Below are 26,705 nucleotides of genomic sequence, written 5' to 3'. Positions count from 1 at the left end.
AAACAATAGAAAATGAAAGATATAGCACTGTTAAGATGAGGGGGTTTTCTTTAGTGTTATCTGTCACATGCAAGGCAACACCTTGGGCTCACGAGCAGAAAATAATACTTGAGCTACGTTCTGTGTTTGCTCCTGTAGCAAGGTTCAGACTCTCATCAGACACGGCAAACCTCCTGAGTGACGGGTAACCTGACTCCACAGAAGACGCCTTTGCACCAGACGGCATCCACGCTCAATGAGGGGTGTCGTGTGTGTGTGTGCAGGTGTGTGAACATGCATGCACTCACAAAAAAAGAGATCAGTGGGTGTGTTTTTTTTTTCTTCTTTTTTCTCCTGCAGCCCCGGTGAAACCACAGTAGTGAATAATTCACTCTGACTGGATGAAAGTGACTCAAACTTGCTGCTAAAATATTAGACCGTGCTGTATATACATTTACATGCACATACTATACACTCTTTGGAAATACCTACTCACATTTCTATACCGTCATATCCTATGTGGTTGGGTGAGCATGGCATTAAGTCTTGGCAAAGTCAGGGGTTTACCTCAGATGCTTAAAATGTAAGGGACTGTCATAAAATTATTTGAGGGGGAGAGTTTTTTTTTTTATCTGGCTCAAGGGAAATTTTTCAAACAGTAGGGAAAGATAACATGATTTATCATAAAATTCACCCGAATTTACAAAATTTGTAAACTGTGACACAACAAAGCTTAATTTGATTTTGATGATTAACATTTTGCAGTATGCTTAGTCTTTGGTAGTTGATGTTAAGGGACAGTAAGTAGAATACTATGTGCAAGCCACACAAAGCAGCTGTTCAGCTTTCCATCATTTTGATTTACTGGGAGGGGAAAGGGACTGTGATTAAATAAAATTAAACATATGAATTAACCTTCTCACCACCCCACATCATTTTCACACAGTCCCTTAATTGATTTGGATTAAAACACATCCAACCAATATGTGAATGTACCACATGGAGATAACACAACATGTGCTGCATATTAATGTGACACTCTTGCAACTAAGAATTAGAATAAGAATAATCATAATAATTTAATTATAATAAACGTTTTTTGTATTTACCCTCCTGGCAAGAGGTGATTGAAATGAGGGCACCATCCTCTCTCCTATCTCTCAACAGTGATTTGTATTTACTTCATGAGGAACCACCAGAGACCTCAATTACCAAAAGACAGGTGGGTGGAAAAGACAATGAAGGGCTTGGAGCTGAGTTAAAGAAGAGTTGGGTGCAAAAATCAAGCGAGAAAAATCAATGAAAACAGGGAGACAGTGATGGACAGTCAATAGACTTGAGAGGATTTGGAGACGACGGAGCCAGAAACTGACAGACATTTCCCCCTGTCTTCAAACCTGCCAAGATGTGACCCTCAATCAAATGGCTTCTGCTGTCTCTCACTGTGACCTTGTGATGCTTGGGCCCAGATGCAGAAGAGACAAAAATACAATCTGAAGGTTGGAGTACAGTCACTGATGCCCTTTGGTGGAAATGTGATAGTGTGTCTGCCTCTGGGCTGTGTGAGCAGCACAGAACAGCCTGCAGGAGTGTGTGAAACACAATCGTTCCCCGTCAGCTCCAGGTCAGCAACTTTTATGGCACCAAAATAGGCCTTTGTTGTCGACCCCTATAATCACTGTTTAAAAAGCACCGCCACACAACAGCTCATCTAGCTTTTGTCTCCCATTTGACTTCACTTATGTTTAGCAACCAGTGGCAAGACACAGGCTAAAATAAGGACACGGGAACAAAGGACGTCTTGAAAAATCGCGTGGATGGTGTTGCAAATTGCTGTTGTGCTACAGAAACAAACCGCCACGGAGGAGCACACATTCTGAGGGTGTTGATATGAGGGTGACATCAATAGCTGGAGGCTGTCCTAGCCACTGGCCTGCAGCCCTCCAGTTAAGGGCTCCAAGATGAAGAGTTCCACCCACCCTCATGTTGCCTCGAGGAACTGCTCGGCCTCAACCAGAGGGCTGACAGACCGCTGGCTCACCCATCCAGAACATTGCACTGATTGACCAGAAACGTCTATAGACATAACAGTTGTACATGAAACTGACAAGGGAGAGGGAGTGAGGGCAGCAGAGTAAATTGTTGGATTGACTTAACACGAGTGGGAAGCAATAAAGCTCCCCACCACACAAACTAATGACTACAGCATGCCGACTGCAGGGCGCAGTCCCTCCCTCTCATTCTCCTTTCCCTTCTTTCTCTGTCTCTTTCTGCAAAGACCTTGAGAAAAAAACCTAATCTCCCATCCAAAGCAGAGGACAAAGATGTCATTTAATGTAACTAACAGTGAGTCCAAAGTGATTCACTATTTTGAAATTGATCCAACCGTGCACTGTAGCCTAATGTCCCTGTTGTGCCAAAAACAACTAAATTATGCTAATGCAGATTTAACAGCTACTAGGGCTAATGACTGGGGGTGACCTTTCTCTGACCATTCACTTTTCATCTGTAATATCAATTGAGTGGTTTGTCTTTACTCCCTGGCAGGTAGAATGATATCTGATACCAGCCATTACACCTGCAAGGCTGAGAGCCCTGCATGCAGACTGGTAATGACAAAAAGCAGTAACAGTGTCAAAGCAGAGGGAATGCAGTGAACGACCAGAGGGGGGAATGAACTAGTTCAAAGGGTTACGCACTGATTCTCTTTGTAGGTGTGTACGGTTTCTGACCTGCAGGTGTCCAAAGCCGTAAATAGCAGCTCTTGCCCTTAATCAAACATAAAAGGGAAAAATTTCCTGCAGGCCTCGGCTGTGGAAGAAGGGCAGCATGATTCAGCAAGTGTTGAAACAGGTGAGAGCTGCCCCCTTCTCTGGTAAAGAAAAAAAAAATCATATTTCATTATTGTTGCATCATCAGGGATGATTTGCATAATTAGTGTCAAATTACATCTTCTACTTCTTTGCATTATGTGGCATGATTGTAAATGGCTGTGCATCAAATCATCTGTGCATAAGAAAATATCAATGTGGACTATTCCGACCCTTGCAAGATATATCAATTACTTTATAATATTTTGGTGCAATTAGTTGGTTATGAAAAAAGTTTAAAAAGAAAAAAGGAAAAAAAAAAGAAAGATCAAAAAGAGAGATGTTTCAAAGTGCATATTAAAATCAGTTCAACTCCAATAATGTAATATTGACATTTTTGGATAAATCTTTTCTTGCCAAGAGTTAGCCTACATGAGAAAAACACCACTCTCACATCACATCTGTAGGCTATGGTAAATATAACTAAATATGTATTAATAGCCATGTTGCAGCTGGTTAGTTTAGCTTCAATAAGGGTTAGGGTTAGCAGTGTGAATAACAAGACACCCAAAAAAAAAAAAAAAAAAAACTAACTTTACACATTAAGCAAACAGGATAAGCCTTTGAAGTGTTCAATTGTGAACTTTGATGTCTTCAAAAGAGTCTAGCTGTTCCCATCTGTTATGTTAACGTTGCTAACCATCGTATGGCTAGCTATTTAGCATACAGATGAGGAGCAGATAGCCTACTGTGTATGGATACTGGAGTGTTACCTCCTCTGGTCTTTCCTTCTTCTTTTGTTCCCATTTTATGTCTGAGAGTTGCCTCCATAGGGAGTCAACCCAAAAACAAAAACACAACATTGTACAATAAATAGAAAAGCAGTAAAACAGTTGCTGCTATAAATACAGCCTTCTCACAGACCCATTGTGTCCGAGTGGTATTGAGTCGGCTCTCTGTCAACTTTAAAGTCTATATATTATTTAGCAATGACATTGGATTCTATTACGGTACAATTTCTGTGTTGTGTGTGTGTGTGTGTGTGTGTGCGCTCTTGTGAGCAACAACTCAGTCAGTTTTAAAGTTACACAGCTGGCTGGCATGCTGTGTTTATTGTGCAGATCCCTGCACAGCTGAACAAATCAGGACAATCCTTCACTGATCTCACACGCACTGATCAAACACAGACATGTAGCTACTTCACTGTCGGGATGTTCGACTCTATTGATCGCAGATTGATTCTTTCATAATGTTTTTCAGACGTGTTTTGGCTGCCCTCACCTGTGTCAGAGTTTCAAGGATATGACAGTTCACAACTGCAGCAGAGAGCCATTAGCTATCTGGATGGTGAGCAGTCTCTGAAAGCATAGATCTTCTATTCTATTCTATTCTATTCTATTCTATTCTATTCTATTCTATTCTATTCTATTCTATTCTATTCTATTCTATTATAGGCTATTATATCTGAAGAATGTTTATTGAATTGTTTACTGTTTTTATTGAAAGAAAGAAAGAAAGAAAGAAAGAAAGAAAGAAAGAAAGAAAGAAAGAAAGAAAGAAAGAAAGAAAGAAAGAAATAGGTATGATGTCAGACAGGCATCAGTCTGTCATGATGTCAAATAGACGGTCCATTTAGTTGCCATCCTCTGATGAGGGCTCCCTGGGCCTCTTCCACATCGAGGGTTTCCTTAATCCCAGCAAGTGGCTGGTTCTCTTCCAGATTGACATTCTTCTTCGTCTTCGATCTATAGGCACCTCTTGCTAGTTTGGATGGCTCTTTGCTTTTTCCTCCTCAGATATCTCCAGCTGGGTCTCCTGGCTGGTGATCTCCTCTTGTGGAGGCTGATTTTTCAGTCTCTCAGGCTCGAGATCTGTGGTGAGCTCATGGTTGACTGAGAGCTGAGTTCTGCTCCTCCAGTTCTCTCTTCAGAGCAGCTCTTGCTCAGGACTTTGTTCTCTGACTCTGTGGTAGCATGAGCCTCCAGTGCTCTCTCCAGCTAATGCTGCAGTTTCTCAGCCTGCTGCTTGATACTGATGACTTCATCTTCACACCTCTGCGTGTTCGGGTGTGAAACGTCTTGTAGAGCTCTGTTCTTCTCTCTCTCTGCCATGAGCTCTGTGGACAGTTAATTGTTTATTGAGAGCAGGTTGTTGGGCAGAGCTTTCTGCTCCTCCAGTTCTCTCTTCTCTCTTCTTGCTCAGATGTTCTTTGTTGAGCGAGGCTAATCTCTTCAGCCATCTTGTTTTGGAGGTCGCCCATCTCAGCCCTTAGTTTTTCTCTCCAGGAGCAGGTTCTCTGACTCTCTGTCAGCATGAGCCTTCTTCCTTCCAGATCACACTGCAGGTTCTCGACCTGCTGCCTGCTAAGGACTTCAACCTCACACTTCTGTGTGACCTCTTTGAATGAAGCCCTCAGATTCTCCAGTTCTTCTTGGAAAGCTGCGTTCTTAGCTCTTTCCCTCTGCAGCTCGACTGTGAATATTTCCCAGGAAATTAAATGAGCCACTTGCAACTCCTTGTTGTCTCTTTGCAAGATTTTCTTATTTTCTCCCTGTTTGATGTCATTTCGCACCTGTGTGGTGATCTTGGTGGTGCCCAAGGTCTCTGGATCCATGTAGTTCTGGACCCTCTCCAGCTCTGTTCTGGTCTCTGTTTATACATTTCCTTCAGGGATTTCTGCTTTGCCAGCTGTTCTTTAGTTTTCTCCAGTTCTTGCGAAATTTGGGCTCTCCAGTTTTGGTCCTGTTCGCATTTGGCTCTTTCCTGAGCCAAACACATGTTGAGATGGTGGATCTGTTGTTGCAACACCATCATTTGAGCGTGGCCCATGTCTGTGACCTGTGGAAAGGTCATCTGATTGTTTGGAATTGAGTGAAAAGTTGCCATTTTTGGAGTAGGCCTAATTAATAACTGAACATATCCTCGTCCTGTTGAAAATCACACTTGTCTCTGAAATCACACTAAAATTACACTGTAATCACTTTTAAAAAGCAATTAGTTATAGTTACTTGTTACATTTCCGAAAAAGTAACTGAGTTACTACAATATAAAAGTAACTAATTACCAGGAAAAGTAACTATTGCGTTACTTTTTTATGAAATGCTCAAACTTGGACCCTTTTACTTTTAAATTCAACTGTGTGTAATGAAACAACATGGAATATGTTGAATGAAATTGACACAGTATAATAAATCATTATTATTAACAATGTCTACTACACTTATCAACACTACACTGCATTATTGTGTGGGACAATGCAACAGCACCTATCAAATTCAACACACGTTATCACCTGTGTTTGAGCTATCGACACCACCACCAACACTCTTAGCAACTAAGTTTGTTGAGCCATGTCAGGTGCTTCATCAGATTTGAATCACTCGCCACCGATGTGGAAGAACACTTCCATCCTTGCATGTTACATACGCATTTTTTCCTTTCACCTTCAAGGACAAATAATGTTTGTACTTCCTGTTTGAGAAAGCTACCTTCAAACTCACTGAACTCGCCGCCATCGCTGTAACTCCTCCTGATACTGAGGTGTATTTGCTGCTGAGCTTGTGTGCATGAACAGACATCCCTACTCTGCCTCTGATTGGTTTATGATGAAACCTTAATCTACCTAACGAAATTATAAAATTTGCTTACAATATGCTGTTTGCTAAATTATGTTGCTAAATTTCTTAATAAGCTACAGTTTGGAGTCATTAAATGCTGGAGAATAGGAGTACGTGCACAGTATGTTTACAGGGTAGCAGAATTTGTATGGCTCCCGTCAATGATCTCAGTTTCTCTGCGGGCCCTTGAGAAAAGTAATTGCTCACCCCTGCTGTAGAAGCATGTGTCTCCCATAATTCCTGTCTTTCTCTTTTTTTTCTCCAGCTCCTCCTGCAACAATGGATTCCCAATGAACTAACTGATTCTACTTTGATCCTAAACTGCTGTCTGATGCTTTCGCCAAATTACTCCCTTATGGGACACAAAAGGATTAGAGAGAGACCGTCAGTGTGTGACAATTTTGAGTTTGAAGTAGCAGCTAACAGAAAATAGTTTATTTTGCATTAGGAAAAAGTGATTTTTTTGTATTCTTGCTTCAGTGCTGTTGGGAGCTAGCTGAGTTCACTCAAAAGCTGGATAAGACTGAAGATGTGGGCAAAGGCGACACAGCAGAGACTGTAATGAGGGCACACAGGGTGAGGGATCAGAGCCGCAGTATGACATATTAATCTCCTTCCCCTGGGGAACCTGACACCACCAGAACACAACAGGTAAGAGAGGAAATACAGCTTGCAGTTGTCAGCACAGGGTTTAGTGTACAATCTGTTATTACACACGTCTCTCAATTATGTCTGCCATCATTTTCCAATGGTGTTAAAAAGTGTTAGGTCTGTAGCCTTAATTGTGATTAGTTTAATCTCGGAAAATCTTTCATGTTGCCTGCCTATCAATAGGCTATAAAGCTGGCTGAAAAAACAATATAGAGACAATATTTATATGGTTTTATGAGGAGTTAGTATAAGTAAAAATGTACTAGATATGTGGAAATTACATTTTCTTTCATCTTGAAAATGAACTTCCAGTGCTAAGCTAGGCTAACAACGTCTAGCTCTTTATTTATTGACTCACCAACTGGCTGAGTGATGAGAAATTTTGACATCACTCTCATCTCTGATTGCTAATTATTAAGCAACAGCCACCAGACATTTAACTCAGCTTAGCATAAAGGTGAGATGGAAAAAATTTAGACTTACGCTAGGCCTAACTAGCTACTGCTTGTGGCTACTTCTCAGCACCCATGACCTCTTTTAATACTCTTTAATAAGCAGACATAAGGCTGATATCAAAGTACATTACCTAAACTGTTGAATCATTCCTTTAAAAAGAAAATCTTTCTCCTATGTCCTACTGTTTGCACACTTCAGTGACCCCCTGAAATTAAAGAAATTGTACATCGATTCTTCTTTCAGTTCTTCCCCTCTTACTACATTTGCCTGCCATCAGCAAATTGAATGTTGTCATCGCAAAGTGTGCTCGGGGGTTTCTTGCTTGTGGATCAGGGAATGTTGCTCTCATAATAGACCTTTCTTCATGTGGCTCGCTGCCATCTTTCCTTCATTACACCATGGGCCTAAAAACCCCCAAACCAACGCGACCACAACCCAGGCATGTGGGTCTCCTCTGTTCAGTTTGCCGTCTCATCCAAATAGGCGCTGTGGGGTGTGATGTCATGGGGCAATTTTCATTAGCTAAACTCCTTGTGAACATGTGAAATCCATGCAAGTTCAGACTGAGATGAGCAATTAACGATTATAAATGAACACTGTCCCCTGCAGCCAATAGTGATACTGTGAAGGAGCAGCTGAGTGTGTGTGCGTGCATGTGTGTGTGTGTCTGTTGCTGTGTGTGCAAGGACAGAAATGACTAATTAAGAGGAGTTCATTTCATAAACACTGATCAGATAATCTGATGTGACACACTCGTGTTAAAAATGAGGGTGCTTTAAAGCTCCCTTCCTCTTGAACTGCATCCACAGTGATATCACTACAGTGGTTTGGGCCCCCTGAGATGAGCTGTTATACACTGTTAAAGACCCATCATTATGGGCTGCAGAACCATCCACTACAAAATCAAAAGCACATTCAATGAGTTTGCAAATCCGCATACATTTCTTATAGCTCACGGCTAACATTTCACAGTGAATACACACGCTAGCCCTGCAGAACATGTTTTAAGGTGTCCTAATGGATATTAAATGGTGAACACATCGACTGAGGATGGTTTTCACCACTGGATCCCAGCTGTCTCGGTGTACAGTGTACAGTAAATATTACACCACACTCAAACAAGACACTTCATTATTTCTGTCAGAGCAGCTCAGGCTCCATACACGCTCTGGTGTTACGTGAGGAGAACTCAGCAAAGTTGAGCATTACAGCCGCATTATGTAGTTTCCATGTGCAGAGAAATAAAGTGGGTTGGATTTTCAAAGTAAAGCATATCTTAATGGTTCCTTAATGATGCTTAAATTCCACTGAAGCTCTGCCAGTGCCGGAGAGTGAATCCAAGAGAAAAGAGCTTCATGGATCCACCACATCTTGAGTCATTTCTCCATGAATATTATATGATTTTAGAGAGCTGCATCTTTATCCTTTTAATTTATACAAGCAATGTCGCAGCCTTGTTGGATAATGCCTGAGAAAGTAAAAGCTCCGCCTTGTGTGGGATTAACAACAAAATGAGAAATAAATATGCTCTAATGGAGGATGTTGTGTTACAGTATCGATGCCTGATGCCTGTGAAGTACTGACAGCTTGCAGGAATCCACTATACTTTCTCACTGAAACTGAGCAGTGAAAGCCTAATATACACAACATGACAGCCCTCCTATTTAAATGATGTATGAAAACAGCCATGATTATTGTCCTGAAACAGGAAGGAGTGAAACAAGCTGTCTCATTCATTCTGATACAGTAAACATATAAAACAAGAGGGGACTCGACTTATACTAAACGTGTCTTCCAATAGATTTTAAGGTACAATGGGGTTTTCCCTCATCTCTCAACTGTTTACAGAATATATTTTCATAGTCTGCACAACTCCTCATCATGAAACAAATCACATCCCACTACTCAAGCTGTTTTTCAAATGTTAACATAAGAAAGAAAAAAGAAAATCCAGAAAATGTGACTTTGTCAGCTGGAGGTAACTGAATGATTTATCTTTCACAGGTCCCTGAGCCGATCAAAATCATCCTTGCTATGTTCTCATTTTTCTCCTGCTGACAATCAGGCCTTGAGAGGCATGCCTTGTGTGATAAGTTGGACATGATTTATTTGCTTGGGTCCACAACACAAAGAAGAGACATTTCAAATCCCCGCACACAAATTTCACAGCTCATGGTTCCCCTATAGCTTCGATTATACATAAAATCAGCCTTTCTGTCAAGTATCAGTCTCCACCCATTCACTCTTAACCTTCACTACGTCTGCCCTAAATAAGAATCTGGGTACAAGCAATTCTGTTATCCCTCAAATCAGAAATCCAATATGCCTTTTGATGGAAATAGATTGGATGGGGCAGGTCAGCTCTCATCCTACCAGAATGAATATGCAAATGACTTATATCTGTTTTGAATCTAGTATAGTAATCCTTGTCCATGGAGAAAATCAAATCCCGTAGCATCATCAAACACCCTATCTCCTTGGCTGATCCCGGTTTATACGCTGACATCAGAGCAGCGGTGAGAATGCGTTTCTTGATGACGCCATCATGTGGTATCACCTATATCAGTCATCAAAAAGCAGGGATTAGCCAGCCCCAGTGCAGCAAACAACATGAGATAGATGAAGACATTCTCACCTACCGACCGTGGGTAGATGACACGCATTTTAAGTATTTAAATATCTAATATTCGCACAGTAAAATATACCATGTTACTTTCTTTCCTTTGCTTCAAACGGTTTAACCTTCCAGAGGTGACATGAGGAATGCAGTCAGCCTCTTAACAGACTAAATCTTACTTCATCATTTTATCCATTAAAGCTGAAATCTGTCTGAAAATCAATGATAGCTTTATTTCGTCTGCTCTACACTTTGGATGACGGGACATCGAAGAGCAAAGAGGAGGAGGAGGAGGAGCAGAGAGCACTGGCTCTGATGCTCTGGATAAAATGTTGAATCTTTGTCTGTATGGATTTAGTCATTTCCTGAGGTTCCCTCTGTTACTCAACACCCCCTTCAGCTCCCCTCAGCTGCAGCGCCCGAAACAGCCACTGTGTGATAATCTTTTTGCTCCCAGAGGGGGTAACACTTAGGTCAACATCACTTGTAGGCCCCGAGGGGCTGGCCTCTCTGCGCCCTCTGTCATTGTTCTCAAAGAGCCAGAAGTGGTGGGAGGGGGCAAAGGGCAGGGTCTCTATCTTAAAGCCCCTCCGACCCGTTTTCACAGATGAACCTGCCTTCAAACGTCAGCCAGCGGAGAGCTGCAGTCAGCGTGTCAGAGGGCATCATCAGTCAGGAGAAGAAGAGCATGACAACAATGGAGGCTGAAGAAAAGTTCTGGGAAGGCCATGAAGTTTATCTAAGGTCCTGAATGTGTGATCAGCAGTCTGAGCTGCTCGCCCCGAGGTGCTGCCCAGAGCACAGTGTAGAGGCATTTGGTGCAAAACCAGTGCTAAAGGGTGCACATGTTTTTGCACGTTAAGGTGGTCTCAACTCTTTGGGACACACAGAAAACAAGGTTGCCATTTCCTGTCCTTTCTATCTGAAGCTCACAGACCACAAGTCAAATTCTTAAATTCCAAATTTAGTCCCCAAAAGTATGAAAGTATGAAAAGAGGATAATTCCTTATGCATAATGGTTTCAGATAATCAACAATTAAGTAATCAATATTAAGGTTGTTCTTGTAATATACAAGTGTTTTTTCATTCTGTTGGTATATTGGAACAATCAGCAACAATGCATCATATTTTAGAAAATCATGGTTTGTCTGAAAACTTATAATCTGAAAGTAATCAACTATAGCAAATCAATGTATTGGAAAAAGATGGTATAAAATGTAAACATGTTCTTCAAATATTCTTCAAAAAAGTGGAGATACCAGTTCAAGAGGTTCAAGTACTTTCTCTTGGGTGCAGGATTTGTGTGAATGACTCTAGCTACTTTCCTGCTCTAGTCTAGTGGAGACCCTCATCTCTTTGCAATCACAAAGGTATCACCTGTGTATTGTGGTTATAAGAAGCCAGAAGTCTCTCTCTTTGCAGTCTGATATTTCCAGCTGTCCTCCGAATAGCCCTCCTGTTCACCAAACCCCTACACACCTCACCCACAGCTTCAGTGTGCTGCTCCACCTCCTGCCTCCCTCGCTGAGCTGTTGTCATCCATCTTTTCAAGTGCTGCTGGACCATACAGTCACTGTGGCAGCGCTGCTTTTAGGTGCTGCTTAGCCTACTTGGTTGAAGCCAGTGACAGCCAAGCAAATAGAGCAAATTGGATGGATGCAGCATCCTCTGCCAGAAGAGCCGACCCTAATAGTTCACTTCAGATCTCGGCTCAGCCCTTTCTCATCTGTCACAGACACACACACACCACACAAACACTCTCTCTCACAAACACAGAAACAAAATGCGCAGTCACTTGTTTTCAAGCTCTTGGCCCCAATGTTTTTCACCATGTTCTCATATCCTGTGCTCCATCTGCCTCTCCTCTCTCTCTCTCAATTACTCTATCTGAGTGTGTGATTTGCACATACTGCGCTGCATGTGTTCCGACACAAAACACGCCGTGGGTCTCTGAGGGAGTGCAGCAGAGGTTGAATTTATCATTTCATTCACTGTGTAAGCGCAGGTGTGCAAAAGGTTACAATAGCAGAAATCGGTTTTGCAATCAGTCATCGTCGCCTAGAGGCCATCAATAATTGATATCCTGGTTGAAGAATGCATCTGAGTTTGACATTTTCAGAGGTAGGACCATGTGTGCTTCATTTCACCACGGTGGTGCCTCGTTCCTCCTCTCAGTAGTATTCGGTAATGAAGGTTAATGATCACAATGGGACACTGGTGGAGGAATCTCCTCCCACCCCATATGATCTGATCTTCTTAATCAGATTCAGGCTTTAATCCCAAAGCATTTGGCCTCTTCAATCATATATTTCCTTCCCCAGCTGGGAGTGAGAGATCATAGTTACTAAGTAGTTAAATAATTAACACTCCAGATCTTTGACAGGAGAGAGCAAGGGCCTACAGGCAACACATAGCATGACCAAGAAGTGTAATGTTGAATTTCCTGAGAGGAAAAAGAAAACAGGCAAAACAAATGTGATTCAATTCCATATGCATGAATAGGAAATATCTGTGCAATGCATAAAATTCAAGAGAATTCTTCGCTTCATGTATTTTTCAGTGGCTTTGGAGATTATCTGAAAGCTAACGTGTCTTCCTGGCGGCATCCCGTAACTCTCCCCCCCAATGCTCATCCTTTTCTTTTACAAAAGTAGACTTCCAGCTGTGAGTAAGACGGCGGTGAGGCAGAGCCGTGTAGCTGAGCTGATGCAACATCACGCCAGGTATAAAACGGACGGACACATCTGTCTCACCAGCAGAGTGTGTGTCACCCTCTCAGCTATACTCTATGTGAGTCAGAGAGCACTCTGGACGTCCGTCTGTCCAGAGGGAGACAACGACTGAACTGAGAGAATAGTCAGAGCATAATGACAGGGCTGAGTCACTCATACATAGTGGCTTTCCATTCTGCACTGTGCTAATGGTGTGGGTGTTTCTCAGGCATCAGCTTTGATTGTTAACAGTTTCCCTGTTGAGGGTTCAATCTAAGCAAAAACTACTTTGTCTGCTCTCAATATTTCTATATTTCTCATTAAAATGATTAAATCACAAAGGTAATAGGATGCAAAGTACTGAGAAAGAAATATTTTGGCGAGATCTGTAATCATTACATAAGTGTGCCATTATTAATTGATGCCCTTATAAAACTTAAATCCCGACAAAAATTTCTAAAAGGAAAGTCAGACTACTCTGATGCATTACTTCTACTTAGGATTTTCAGGTTCAAGGTTTCTGCACACTGCTGATGTCTGCCGTAACAAGGCTGTGTAGTGAAATGTTTCATGTGTTTTTAAAGAGAGAGAAAAAGAAGCGAAGGACAAAACGTTACAGTCGCTGTCTGCATCTGTCTATTCACAGCGTCTGTTATTCAGCCAGTCTCTGATCCACTTAGAGAATGAAATGAGAGTAAAAGAGAAACCAGCATATGTTAGTAATAAAGGAGAGTCATGAACAAAATAGACATACACCTTCTCCTGTGGTAATCTGTACCACATGGCTTTAGTTCAGCTGGGGGTTGAGCAAACTCTACTCGGTTGGACTATACAGATTGAGAAGACGTCCAACATTCAGCTGTTTAAGTGCAGAGTTGGAGAAAAGGCCGTTTGGCACTGGAATACGTGGTCGGCTCTAATGCTTATAATGTTGATTGATACTCGAGCAAAGTCTGGTTGTCTGGCATAGTTCTCATTTACTTTCTCTCACATCACCCACGTGCAGCCCCGCCCACTCTGCTGTACAAGCTACAGTTACAGATTGTAGCTCGATCCGGAGGCGATCTGTCATGGCTCAGACACATGTCTGTTTGCAGAGTGAGGCTCCCTGACAGGGCCTTCCACATCTGGATTGACAGAATTATTAGAGTCCTGGCAGACGCGTAGAACGGGACAAGGTTACCTCCACTCAGCGCTGACTTTCCATCAAGGCAGTGGCAGAGTGTGGATTTGTTATAGCTGCAGTGAATAAGAAAATTGGCCTGAGACAGAGGGATGAAAATAAAGAAGCAAACACAGGGAGAATGAGAAAAGAGCAGGTAAATTAAGACAGAAGGCAGGGAGCATGGAGATACAAGTATAAGATTTCAATCCTATTTACATCTTCATTAGTCTCATTGAAATCATCTGGATAAATCTTTCAGGCTCTGATTGTGGCGATTGCACACTGGGAAATAGAGAGATGAGTATTGTATTCACTTAACTCAACCATGCATAGGATATGTACGTAATGATACACACGCTGTCCGAAGGTCAGCGTGCGGCGCTCTCATGGGAGGTAATGAGATACTGGTCCAGTGGAACAGAATCAGTACTGCATCAGCACATCTCAGCATCTCTAACATGTGCTGCTTAATGTCCTTCCACTGTTTACAAGTAAACCTACTTACTTGATCGGAAACCAATAGAAAACTAATCTGAGTGAAAACAGGGCTGCTATTTTGGTGTCTCACAAGAAATAAACAAGTTCATAGTCTCAAAGGAAAATGTAAAAATCAAACAGAAAGATATTAATGCGAAATGCCCAATCGTTGCAATCTAATATAATCTTACTGAATATGTGAAATGTGTGTAAAAAATATTTTTCTTATAAGTCTAATAAGAGTCTGTTTTTCCAAAGCTCAGTGCCATTTTTCTTAACCTGCTTCAACAGACCAGAATGCATTGCAGCAAGAAAGTCTCTTAAGAAGTGCAACTCTTGCATCAATAAGAAAAACTTTTTCCCTCTTGGTTTTACTGTCACTATCACCTTCACTACTGATCCCTCCACATGCAAGAGAGCAAAACAAGTTCAAGTAAGTTTCTACACAGTCTATGCTTCAAAACACATCCCAGAAATTGAAGGGCATTTAGGGAAATGTGGGAGAACAGATACTGTACTGATTCAGAAGAGCTGCGGGCAGACTGAGCGAAAGTGGATACTTACAGTATAGGTTGATGTAAATATAAATATATTCTGTAGTTCGTCTTCCTTCGGGCTCCACACTTCCATTCCAAACCATTGAGCAGCATGTACAAGATTCAGTAATGACACAACAAACAGCAGTGATCAGTGCAAACCAGTGTATATACATCCATACGTCCAAGGATAATTATGTCCTGCAGTCAAAGTATATGTTTATTCCATGGGAGCGCTGGCATGTCAAAAGCAGAGTGTGTTTATTTCTGTCACTTGAACTATATCTGCTCTGTGTTTATACAGCTGATGTATTCGTCATGTGCAGGGGAAACACGCATGAGGTGGTTTACAGAAGGCTAAAATAATGGAAGTCCAGCTCCCCACCACCATCACCTCAAAAATCCCTGCCGTGTTCACACCCCCACAGCTTAGTGCACTATAACTGTGGATTATAATAAAAAACTGCAGGATTGTTGAAGAGTGGCTGCTGAGAGGGTGTATGGGAGCAAATCTTCTTCACCTTGACTAATCCTCTGTAAATGTTCAGGATACCCGAGGATTCAGGGATAAAATAGGACTCATTTTCCTTATAGAAATAATTTGACATTTTGGAAAATATACCTATTACTTTTTTTTTTTTATTAATGTCGATGCCGCCCTTATGTTCGTCTCTTCAAATGGCTATTTGCAAGTTTCGCTGTAGCTACATTGTGACTTAACTCAACTATCTATAAGTTTATGCAGAGGCTACAGTCCTCACTGCAGCTGGCCGCGGTTTGAAACCCGAATCTGGTGGCCCTTTGCTGCATGTCATTCCCCCTCTCTCTGCCTTCCCATGTCTAACCCTAACCCCATTTAACAGTCTGTAAGTTCAGCATTAAACTTTGTTCCTTTACAAACTATTGAAGTTATCCTGTTAACCAGCTAGCTCTAGCCATTCTCATGACTTTTCAATAGCAACTCACTAGCCTCCAATCATCCCTGTGGATGTAGCGCTGCTCAGAGGGCGTATTGTAATAACTTCAATCAGTAACGAAGGTTAAAGCTTTTGTCAAGCAACAATCACCCACTAAAACTTACAATCAACTCCTTTAAATATAAGGCTTGTTAGCTTAGCTCAAACACCAGGAACAAAGGTAAACACGTTCAGTCCAAGTCCTGATGCCGTCTCTGACTAACGCTCACCTATTGTTCTGTTGTATCATGTTTGTTTCCTGGTGTCTCTGTTGGTTGCCTGGCAATCTCATGGTGACAAGTATCCAGAAAGTCACTGCACCCAGTATAGAAATGGTCCCATACATATCTCACCTTATAAAACCTTTTTTTATTAACTATAAAGCTTTGAGATTTGAGAGATGCTGGTAGGCAGATTTTTTTGTTATCGCCATAAAAAGCCACTCGGTGTAAAGCTATCCTTCTGCTGGCTGCAGCTTTATATTTAACACACAGAAGTGAGAGCCATGTATTTACCCCTGTGTCAAACAATTCATTTTACTGCATCTGCTTTATATTGCTTCCAGTTCTGACACTCTGATATCAGTGTGAGATGCTGAAGCTGAAGTCATCTGGACAAAAAGTAGGAAAAACTGAGTGCTCTCCATTCATCCTAAAGAACTCATCTTAGCTGCTTTTAAATTGGACTCGATGGGTACTCTGGATAGATAAGGGCTCCTCTTCACACCGACTGACTGACTGGCTGGCTCTGCATGGTGCTGGGCTGCTGGTTGATTTGGAGAAATGATTGTCCTGATATGACAGTAAAATCAGCAGAGGATTATCACACGCACACACACACACACACAGCGAGAGGGGGCTAACTGTCACTGCAGATGGTTTTTTCACAAGTAATGAAGTTACAGTATAAGCCCTGTTGCCGCTGGCAGGTCCTCTGACTGTCATGTTTGTGATTAAACAGCAACAGATGAGATGATGCTGGCCTAAGTGGATTGGCAAAGTGCAGCTTGTTACTGATGCTGACCATGATAGGAGACGGTGTGTGTGCGTGTTTGTGTTGTGTTAATATCTTGGAATTTGGTTCATAGTTCACCTAATGTCGATCCAGAAGCATCTACCACGTGTCCCGACATGCAGCTTTCTCTAACACACATATCACTTTTCTTAGACTTCTGGTGCTAGGCTCACATCAAAGTTAAAAGCTTGTTTACCACGATCTTCTTCATAGGTTCCTGCCAGACTGCCTGATATTTAAACAAGATCATTTCCCTCTGCACAACAATAGGAATTCAGAGCTACAAAAAAAAAAACGGTAGATACTGATGCTTCACCTAACTAATCCGCTTGCTGGTACTTGTTTGCTCAGACTTTCTTCTTGCTATAATAAGACGTACACATTGCTTGTCTGGGTCTCATCTGTCACCCACTGCTTCTTTTATGGATTTTCCTGTTTTGATCCTTGCCATCTGTGCCTCTTCCTCTCCCTCTGCACTTCTTCCAAAGTCGACATCATGAACAATTCATTCTTAGCCAAGGCTTCACTGGATTTGGCTCTGTTGTACAGAGTAATTGTAAAACTATTTTGGTGTATTCTCTAAAAAACTAAAAGCTAATACCCAATATTGATGTATAGGTAAACTTGCCACCTTTGCATTCAGAAAACTTAGAGGGGAAAAAAACACCCACAAGATTTAAAACAGCTCTCTCCCGAAGGCGGAAATAAAGCTCCCTTGATAATGTCATCCACAGGTGAGAAATACTGTAGCTTTTCCACTGGAGGTAAATCGGAAGCTAAACACATTATACAGAGTGATTATAAAAGCAATAAGTGCACACTCTCAGGGTTGACATTGTCAGGGCTATAATGGAGTAAATCTCATTTTGGTGTAAAAGGTCAAGCATAAAAATGAGAAAAATCTACTAAATTAGCACCACAACTGCAGCAGCTGGAGCAGCATTTTCTCAGATGACAACACACATCGAGTGGTGCTGTGGTTTTTTAGCCTTCAAAAATATTGATTCAAGTGGCCACGATTGTAATATTCAGCTCTTTTTCTGTCAAAGTCTGCAGTGAATAACCTCTCCAAAAGATCCTGAACAGAGGAAGGTGAATTCTTATTTTGTGTGTTCACTGTGTAGTGGCTGACTAGTGCTGAGCTTATGTCCTCCAGCTGCATGTACCAACACACATGACTGACACTGTGCAACTGACACTTTTTTTTATACAATCCTCTTAGGTGCACAACAAGAAAAAAAGAGGATGTTACAGAACACAGAGGACACCCGATCCATCGTAGGCGCTGCCAGCTGGGTGCAGAATTAACTGTATTCTATCACCTGTCTCCTCTTAATCAGCTGAAGTAAACTTGGCTGGAGCTCTCCCTCGCTGTACCAGCCTCCATGTCACATCAGCATTCCTCATTTCCCTCCCAAACGTACAATTAATACCAGATCTGCTCCTGGGCCCCTGTGTGACTCTGTGTGAATGTGTGTCTCCTTCTGTGTGTGTGTGTGTGTGTGTGTGTGTGTGTGTGTGTGTGTGTGTGTGTGTGTGTGTGTGTGTGTGTGTGTGTGTGTGTGTGTGTGTGTGTGTGTGTGTGTGTGTGTGTGTGTGTGTGTGTGTTAGTGTTACTGTGAAAGGGTTTCCCTAGCTCAGATATGTTATATCTCACTCGCTCCCCAGACATAATGGGGACTGGTTTCCACCGGTACAGAGTGGTACCACAGTAGACCGCAGTCATTCCTGTCTGCCTGGCTTCCTCACAGCATGTGTGCACCAGGCACCGACCTCGCACATCACCGCTGACTATTGGGGATAAAAAAGACCTGTGAATGGAATGGGATCTGTACTCTCTCACCCTTGTGAAAGGCTACCATAAGAGCACAAAGTAACATAGCACTGGAAGGGGGAAAGTGTCACACACTGTCTGCACATCACACTCCAGACAAGTTCCCCACTTAACCGTAGGTGATATGTGCACAATATAGAACTATTATGAATTTGCCAACCAGTATGGATGTAGACTATACCAACCAACGCTATATGATGTAATTCCACCAATGGGAGGCAGCCTATAAACTGTTTTCTTGTCTGTAACAACATCTGTCCGTCCTGGGTGAGGGATCCCTCCTCTGTTGCTCACCCTGAGGTTTCTCTAATTTTTCCCTGTTAAAAGTGTTTTCTATGGAGTTTTTCCTCAGTCGATGTGAGGGTCTAAGGGCAGAGGATGTTGTTATGTCATGTAAAGCCCTTTGAGACAAACTGTTTGTAAAAACGGGCTATACAAATAAAATTGCCTTGCCTTGCCTTGCACCAAACTGCACCTATGTCTGTCGGAAGGAAGAAGACAAATTCGCTGCAACCTGCACCAGCTGCTTTGTTAGGAAACAAAGACATGGCTGATGCGACACAAACACAACAAATAGGATAGAAGGAGTTGTTCAAAAAGGCTGAGACAACTTCCAAGGTTCGCAGTCTGACAACAACCAGAAAATGGTCATTAGCAAATTATGTTGGACAACAGAATATACCATCACATACAGTAAATGTTGTGGTTTCACACATGATGTGAGTGATGTCTTACTTTTGACTGCTAAATGTGTCGGGTCCACCAGATCATGTTGTGCTGTTCCGATGTTCTGCTTTAAAAGGAAAATCCCTCCTCACTTACACACTTTACACTCTAATGGTTCACTGGTTTCTGAGCAATGTGCCACACTCCTGTAATTTACTATTTTTGTGTATCCACTTTCCCCCAAAATTTGCCCCTTTCGGCTGGTGATTTTCCACATCTCCCACAGTGCCTTTTCACAAGACTCGGAAAGGTGTGCATTAGCGTCGGTGACAACGGATGATTTTTTTTCCAGGCAAGAAAAGGTAAGAGTGAAAAAGAGGACAATGCCACAGAGCAGCACGCCTAGTTGTTCAAATTACCTCAAATTACCCCTCAGATCTGTTGTATATGACATGCTGCTGGCAAACGCTCCACAAAGATGCAAGTGGTAGCTGCATTGAAATTCTGTTGAGGCTGCTAACAGTGAATTTGGTGTCTCTGACAGCTCCAAGATGGGTTTCACTCTGTGTGATTGATGAATGCCAATGCAAAATTTTGACTTGACAAAGAAGGCATTGCTTATTTATTCTGCAGGACTGCCACTAAAAACATCCTGATTTCCGATCATCACCATGTGTGAAGAAAAAGATGAGGTGTGAGCAAATAAATTAAACCACATTAATAACAGCTTTTCTCTTTGGACTGAAATGGTCTGCATGCATAATGGCCACCTGTTTGTGTCCATAAGAAAATGAAATCAGTGCCACAAAACAAAGCCAGTCAAGCAACATTATCTACACTCGTTTTAAATGACTTGAGGGTGAAATTTGGCAGTAAATCGTTCAACATAACTGGTTCTGCCCAGACTTGAAAGTCATCTCACACCTAAAAAGTGTGATTAGAAACTGGTCCTCGGGGTGGTAGCCTACATATCCCTGAACACTGGGTATCATGTTCACACTAGACATTTTCTCTGACATGCACGTCATTAAGGAAATCAAAGAATCACTGTGTTCCCGTGTCTAGAGGGAGCCATAAGAAATATCCCACCATATAGAGCAGTTTCCTGTTCTGACAGGATACCACAGTCGAAAAGAAGGGAAACCCAACACCCACCTGCAAATAACACTGAGTCAGACGTGGTGAGAGGAGCCCCTGACATCTTGATGCATGTGTATGGGTGAGTGAGTCTGCCTGTGTTGAGCTGGTGTGTGGGAGGCTGGCCATATGCTACATGTGCCAGTGTGAAACTGCGAGCTGCCCTAGGTGCCAGAAAGACATTATAGTATGGGATAATTATAGATCATACTGTATGTTGTGGAGTTAATCCATGAAAAAAATGTCCAGCCTGTTCTCTCCTTTGTTTGATTAAACTGATGAATTACCTCATCCAGCATTAATACATTTTGAAGATTTTACAGGGCAGTTTTGAGAAGTAGATTTATTTACATTCTCAACACTGTGAGGAACTTCATAATAAGCCATGTCAGCATGAATGTTTCCCAAAATGTTAAACTATTGGTAAGAAGCTTTAACCTTCTGTCCAATAGAGAAAGGTCAATTCCCCCTCTCAAACTCAAATAGAAGTTTCAGGCGTTCAGAAAAGACGACACCTAACAAAGTAACTCCCTGATTGAATCTACGGCACAAAAAAAAAAATTAGCTCTGGTGGGAGAGATGCAATAAAGATATTCATAAAGGCCTCCTCACAAAGCTGGGTCACCAGCGTTAGCATAATATGAAAAAATCACCTCAATTACTTGGCAGAGAGAGGCAGAGACAATGGATGGAGCGATACAGGGGTTCAATTTGGCAGGCGGTGGCTCCGTTAAGGTCAACCCACCCTCGGACTGATGGGTGTTTGGTTTTACTGGGAAGACAACAAATGATGTGCATGTGTCTCTCGGCCTCATCTGTCACTGTGGATAGAGGGCGCTTTGAGGTTTAGAGGTCCCGCGGTGTCACAGTAGGAGATGTAGTGGAGGAGGAAATACTCTACGACGTGGAACTTCCTATAGAAGTACACCTCCACTGCCCATGACTCTGTCAACCTCAGATTTACAATAACCGACAGCCGTAGTAGCTGGTGAACATTGCCGGTCATTAACTATTTGGTACTAGGCAGATGGGCAATGAACCAAAACAGTATAAAACCTAATGATGTGACATTGTTATTCTAAAAATTTCCATTACAGCAACTTTAAAAATCATTTTTAATACTACTACTACTCTTACTACTCATTACCCAACAGATACAGCATGGACTTTGTGCACACTATTAGTCCAAACTCGTCCCTGAGCTTGAGTATGCAGAGTGTCTGATTGTTGACATTCAACACTTTACAGTAAGTGTTCCTGCTGTAAACTCTGACAATACTACAGCCTCTTTAAATGGTTTCTCCATCCTTTCATTGTGTGAGGTGGGCTACACTATTGAGTTTGATTGTGACTGTGCAGCTCAACTTACAAACGTGCAACTGTAAACTCACCAACAACAAACTGACACGTGTGTTTAAAAGGTTTCACTGTGACTTCAAAGCAAAGCAGTACAGTGACATAAGGTGCTGTTTTCATGCTGCCGCAGCCTTCTGTTGGTGATTCATCAATACAGTCACAGAGTCTTTATTTCTTTCTTTCTGTCGGACTGTCTCTCTGTCTTTCTCTCCCTCACTCTATAACTCAGTTTTATTCACATCACTCTGCATAATGCATGATAGCACACAGGTCCCCCAAGGCCTTTCATTACGTAAACCTGTTGCAAGAGGAGCCACAGCAGCACTTTTACAACATCCATCAAAACAGGGGCAAGCATGTGTAAGTGTGGTTTGTGATGTATTGCTGCTTAAACTGTGGTGAGGCCTGAAATACAATTACACTTACTTTGAAAGCACACACATACACACAAAAGGCATTTCTTAACTCTTGGAAAGCCAATGTGAAACACAGCAATGAGGTAATATGTGGTTTTATATAGCCAGGAATGAAAAACATCCTTTCTCTCAGGGGAAAAAGGAATAAAACTAACCTCTGCAGGGCGTCATGTAAGAAACCAGGGAGAGAGATCTTCACACTGAAAGCTCTGAGAATGAGACATAAAGCCTCTGGGTATCAAGTCTGGCTTCATCATTTTGCATTTGCAGCTGCATCATTTCACCCATAAAACTACCACATATAAAAAAGGTAGAAGACATGAGAGAATGACTGCAATATAACTGCATAGAGGATAGGAGGCAAGAGGGCCACCCTCTCCCAGCCTGATCTTCTCTGGCAGTCATCATCACCTGCCTGCAGCTCTCCTCCACTGGAACAGAAACACTACTTCAGCTGTAATAATAATAACAATGCTCTTTTGCAGATGTCTTTCAGTGAAATTCCACCTTTTCATATCCAGGACTCAAGAAAATCTGAGGGACCCTTCTCTACAAGTGCTCACAGAGCTCATATTTTATGTTGCAGGTGAGCCTTGGTCTTAACCTCATGAAATGGCCACAGTGAGAGAAGAGGGGTGCTCTTCAAGTGATGTGATGTGAGGATGTGGGGAAAGACCCTGTTGCAGTGACTCACAGTATAGGCCATTCAGAACTCACCGTTTGCATTCTTCCCACAGATCAGGTGTTGCCAAGTCTGCAGTGACCCCCATATCTCTGCATCACTGTTGACGGCCTGCTCCAGGCTCTCCACAGTGAACTTGGGGATCCCGTTGTCCCGCTCCAGCAGGGCACTGCTCAGCACCCGAGCGTACACCTCACGGAAGAGACTCTCCATGCACGCAGCCAGGTAGATGGCCGCGTGCTCGTGGATCCTGACCGCGACCCGACTGTCGACCATCCACCTGAAGAACTTCCCCACGTTGAAGATGAGTCCGCAGCGTACCGACTTGCCTCGGCTGAACTTGTCCTCCTCCGTGCTCATGTTGTACAGGGACAAGGCACTGAGGGCCGCGCTGATGCAGTTCACCGAGACGGTCCACGACAGGGCGATCTTTATGGCACTTTGGATCTCGTATTTGGTGCATTTTCCGTAGCGCAAACTCAGGCGCTGCGCTTCCTTGGAGACCCTGACCAGGGCCCGGCTGACCAGCACCGAGAGCCTGAGCAGGACGTCCTGCGGGGGGGTCGGCAGGCTCATCTCCTCGTCCCTGCTCAGTGCGCTTGCCACTTCCCCGAGGCTCCACGGCACATCCTCAAGCTCGGGTAGTTTAGCGCACTGCACGGTGCACTCCAGGATCTCGGCGTCTTCGACCAGGACCGTGTTAACAGTGTCCAGACTGTTGTGTCGACTGTGCATCGAGTCAGTTAAATGCCAGTAGTTCGCCCCATGTGCATCTGAGCAGCACAGCGACGCACTGGAAGATCTGAAGGAGTCGGCGGCTCCACCATAACCCGAGTCTAGCGTCAAATCCTCCAGGGTCCTCGCTGCTGACTTGCTACTCCTTGCCATAACTGCACTTCATACTGTAAAAGAGGGGCTTGGGAAAAAGTGGAGGAAAATGTTTAAGACGCCGCAGGTTTGGACTGTGCGCACGTGCCTCTTGAGAGCTCTGATGATAAGTGAGCGACTGTCCTGTTTTTAGTGAAAGTCCATCCGGGGTTGTGGAGTAAAGTTAAGGAGTAGTATCTCACCACAGTGCATTCACAGACACACTGTGTCGTACCCGCGTTGTGCCTGACAGATGGAGGCGGGGCCGTGGAGACTCGAGCACAGCTGTCAGCCAATAGGCTCCCGGGATGAAGCAGCAAAGCGTTTTAATTGGATCTCTTTAGAGCTCCAAAGAAAAAAAAAGTCATTGATGTAGCCCATGATGAGGTTTATTAATAAAAAACAAAAAAGTGATGTAAACAGTCACAACAAAACTTGTTTTATTCATTACCAGTTACGGGGGGGAACATGATTTCCCTATGTGGATTAGAATAAACACAGAAATCCTGTCAAGTGTTTGGCCCTCTGTGTAAAAAGAAAAAAAATGCAGAAGACAGAAATTGCAGTAAATAATAAATCATATAATCTAGAAGCAGCTGCTTTTATATAACCACATTAGAGGACGAGTCCTCCAGAGTATCAGGCTTTTCAGATATTTTCTCAGGGACCATGTCAGATGGTAACATGACTCAAGACCATTAATAATAGATTGCATGCATAATGTATCCTTTGTTCCTCTGGAGGAGAACTCATTGAAAAGATCTGAATTACTTTCAAGGACATTAGGGATCACTCACAGGATCTAACCTGGGGTATATCTGTTTTGTTTATCCCCACTAAACTCACTGTCTGGCTCTGAGGAATCTGTATGAACCTCATAGCCAAGGTGACAACATGAACAAGTGCAGTTTAAACAATGGAGATACTTTATACTCAGTGTGGCGTTTGGGTAAATGTGCTGAAAGTAACTGCAGGGATACTGTAATACTGGCACAAGCAGCCCAGTGCAAGCCAGGGACTGTAAAATGTCTGAGGACTTGGATCTAAACTGTTGGTAGGAATCATTACTCCATGATTTGGAGGTTGCTCACTGATCTGGCTGAGTTTACATCCGAGACAGTGAAACTGATGCCTCTGTATGTGAAAGCAGGTTGGACCTCATATAGGGCAACAGTGAACCCTGGTGTTGTGTAGTCAAACTTCAGTTTTATTTGTCAGTGCAGAAATGATTGTAGCTACTCTTAAGTGACATCGACTCCGAACACAGAGGAAAAATTGCATACAGCACAGAAATGAAAGTTAAAATAAATAAATAAAATAAACACACACACAATTGATTGATAATGATATTGTCCATAGCAGCAGTTAGTTTGTCAATAAAACATTGAAATGCATTTTATGTACGGCTGTAAAATAGACATTCGCCTTATAATGGTTAGCATGTTGATATAAAATTTCAACATTAAGAGATGCAAGTGTTATCACATTCATATCTTTAACAAGCCTTCAGCCATCTCTCTGGTGCTTTAACATAAGAGGAATGGGCGTATAGACCTATAGAAAGACACCTATAGGAAGCATGCTGTTCAGACTTAAGGATGTGGTCACAATGGACAGACCTTCGCCAAGGTAACTCTTGTCCATCTGCTATTATCACACGATGAAGAAGACTGCCACAGACTTTACTGTTATGAAATCAGGCCCTTTCTCCTTTTCACTGATTTTAATCACAGTCATTTCTCAGTCACTTCACTGTCGACTCATTGACTTTTCTATTGTTAGAGGGGGGGGAAGCCATCCCTGTTGAGCACCAATGAATTCTGGGGAACCACTGCTGTGAAAATTGAAACAGCTAAATCAGGATTTAAAATTAACATTGTCTTTTTAAGTCTTCATGGTCATGGAGGATCATTTAATTTAGCAGTTTTATGCCTGCGTTGGGTGCAAATTATCTACATTTTCTGCTTAACCAGTAGTCCTTATTTAGACATATCAGCACATGATGAGCACAGCTTGAAATCAGAATATTTTAAAGCGCTAATTTCTACTTCTTTTCAAATCAAGGTGGACGACCTGAGCAAGGTGGACGACCAGGACTGTTGTTTTGATGGTTGGTTTATCTGTCCATGTCCATTACTTTGTTCCAAACTGAAATGTCGTAACTGCTACTGGATGGCTCAGTATAACATATCCGTGGTTGTATCTTAATGATTTTACCAGCACTAGTCACTTTACACATATCCAGGAATAGCTCAACAGCTTGTATGGATTTGCAAAATCCTTTATAGTGCACACTATACCATGATAATGACCTTCAAGGGTTTGAGTGAAGAGTCTCTATTGGACAAACTGTCATGAAACATGGTTGGCCTGCAGACCTTCAATCAAGATGACATGTAGTTTATCAGGTTTTAGCCACAACCTTGCACTTTCATATATAAATAGATATTATAGCATGTATTTGATCTTAAAGATTATTCTATCATCAGTCTCAGGACACTGCCTGAAAATGATAGGCAGTGTCACTGCCATCTGTTCATTGAGTCATAATCACTCATTGGCCAAGGCTGTCAGTGCTCTAGCCAAAGAAAAAAGAAAAAGAGAAACAACAACAACAACAACAACAACAAACACAAAAAAAAAACTAAAACTTTAAAGCAAGTGTTTCACAGTTGATACAATCCTGGCTAAGACTGCCATCTAGTGTCCACTTGAACAGCTGCATGTTTTCGATTTTACAATCGGCAATGCAGCACAA

At 42.3% G+C, this 26,705-nt stretch overlaps 1 protein-coding gene across 1 annotated transcript in view; it reads right to left on the bottom strand.

Moving 5' to 3' along the window:
- Positions 1-23,968, bottom strand: part of btbd11b (BTB (POZ) domain containing 11b) — a gene marked incomplete at both ends in the record, with an annotated part of 64,924 nt that extends 40,956 nt beyond the window's left edge. Inside the window, one exon of the mRNA XM_083974070.1 lies at positions 23,116-23,968. Coding sequence (XP_083830196.1) covers positions 23,116-23,968 — 853 coding nt within the window. The remainder of the gene's footprint in view (positions 1-23,115) is intronic.
- Positions 23,969-26,705: the final 2,737 nt, after the last annotated feature.

The sequence above is a fragment of the Trachurus trachurus genome, assembly GCF_905171665.1.
Source record: "Trachurus trachurus genome assembly, chromosome: 6".
Classification (NCBI taxonomy): Eukaryota; Metazoa; Chordata; class Actinopteri; order Carangiformes; family Carangidae; genus Trachurus; species Trachurus trachurus.
This window is presented reverse-complemented; position numbering and strand designations above follow the sequence as displayed.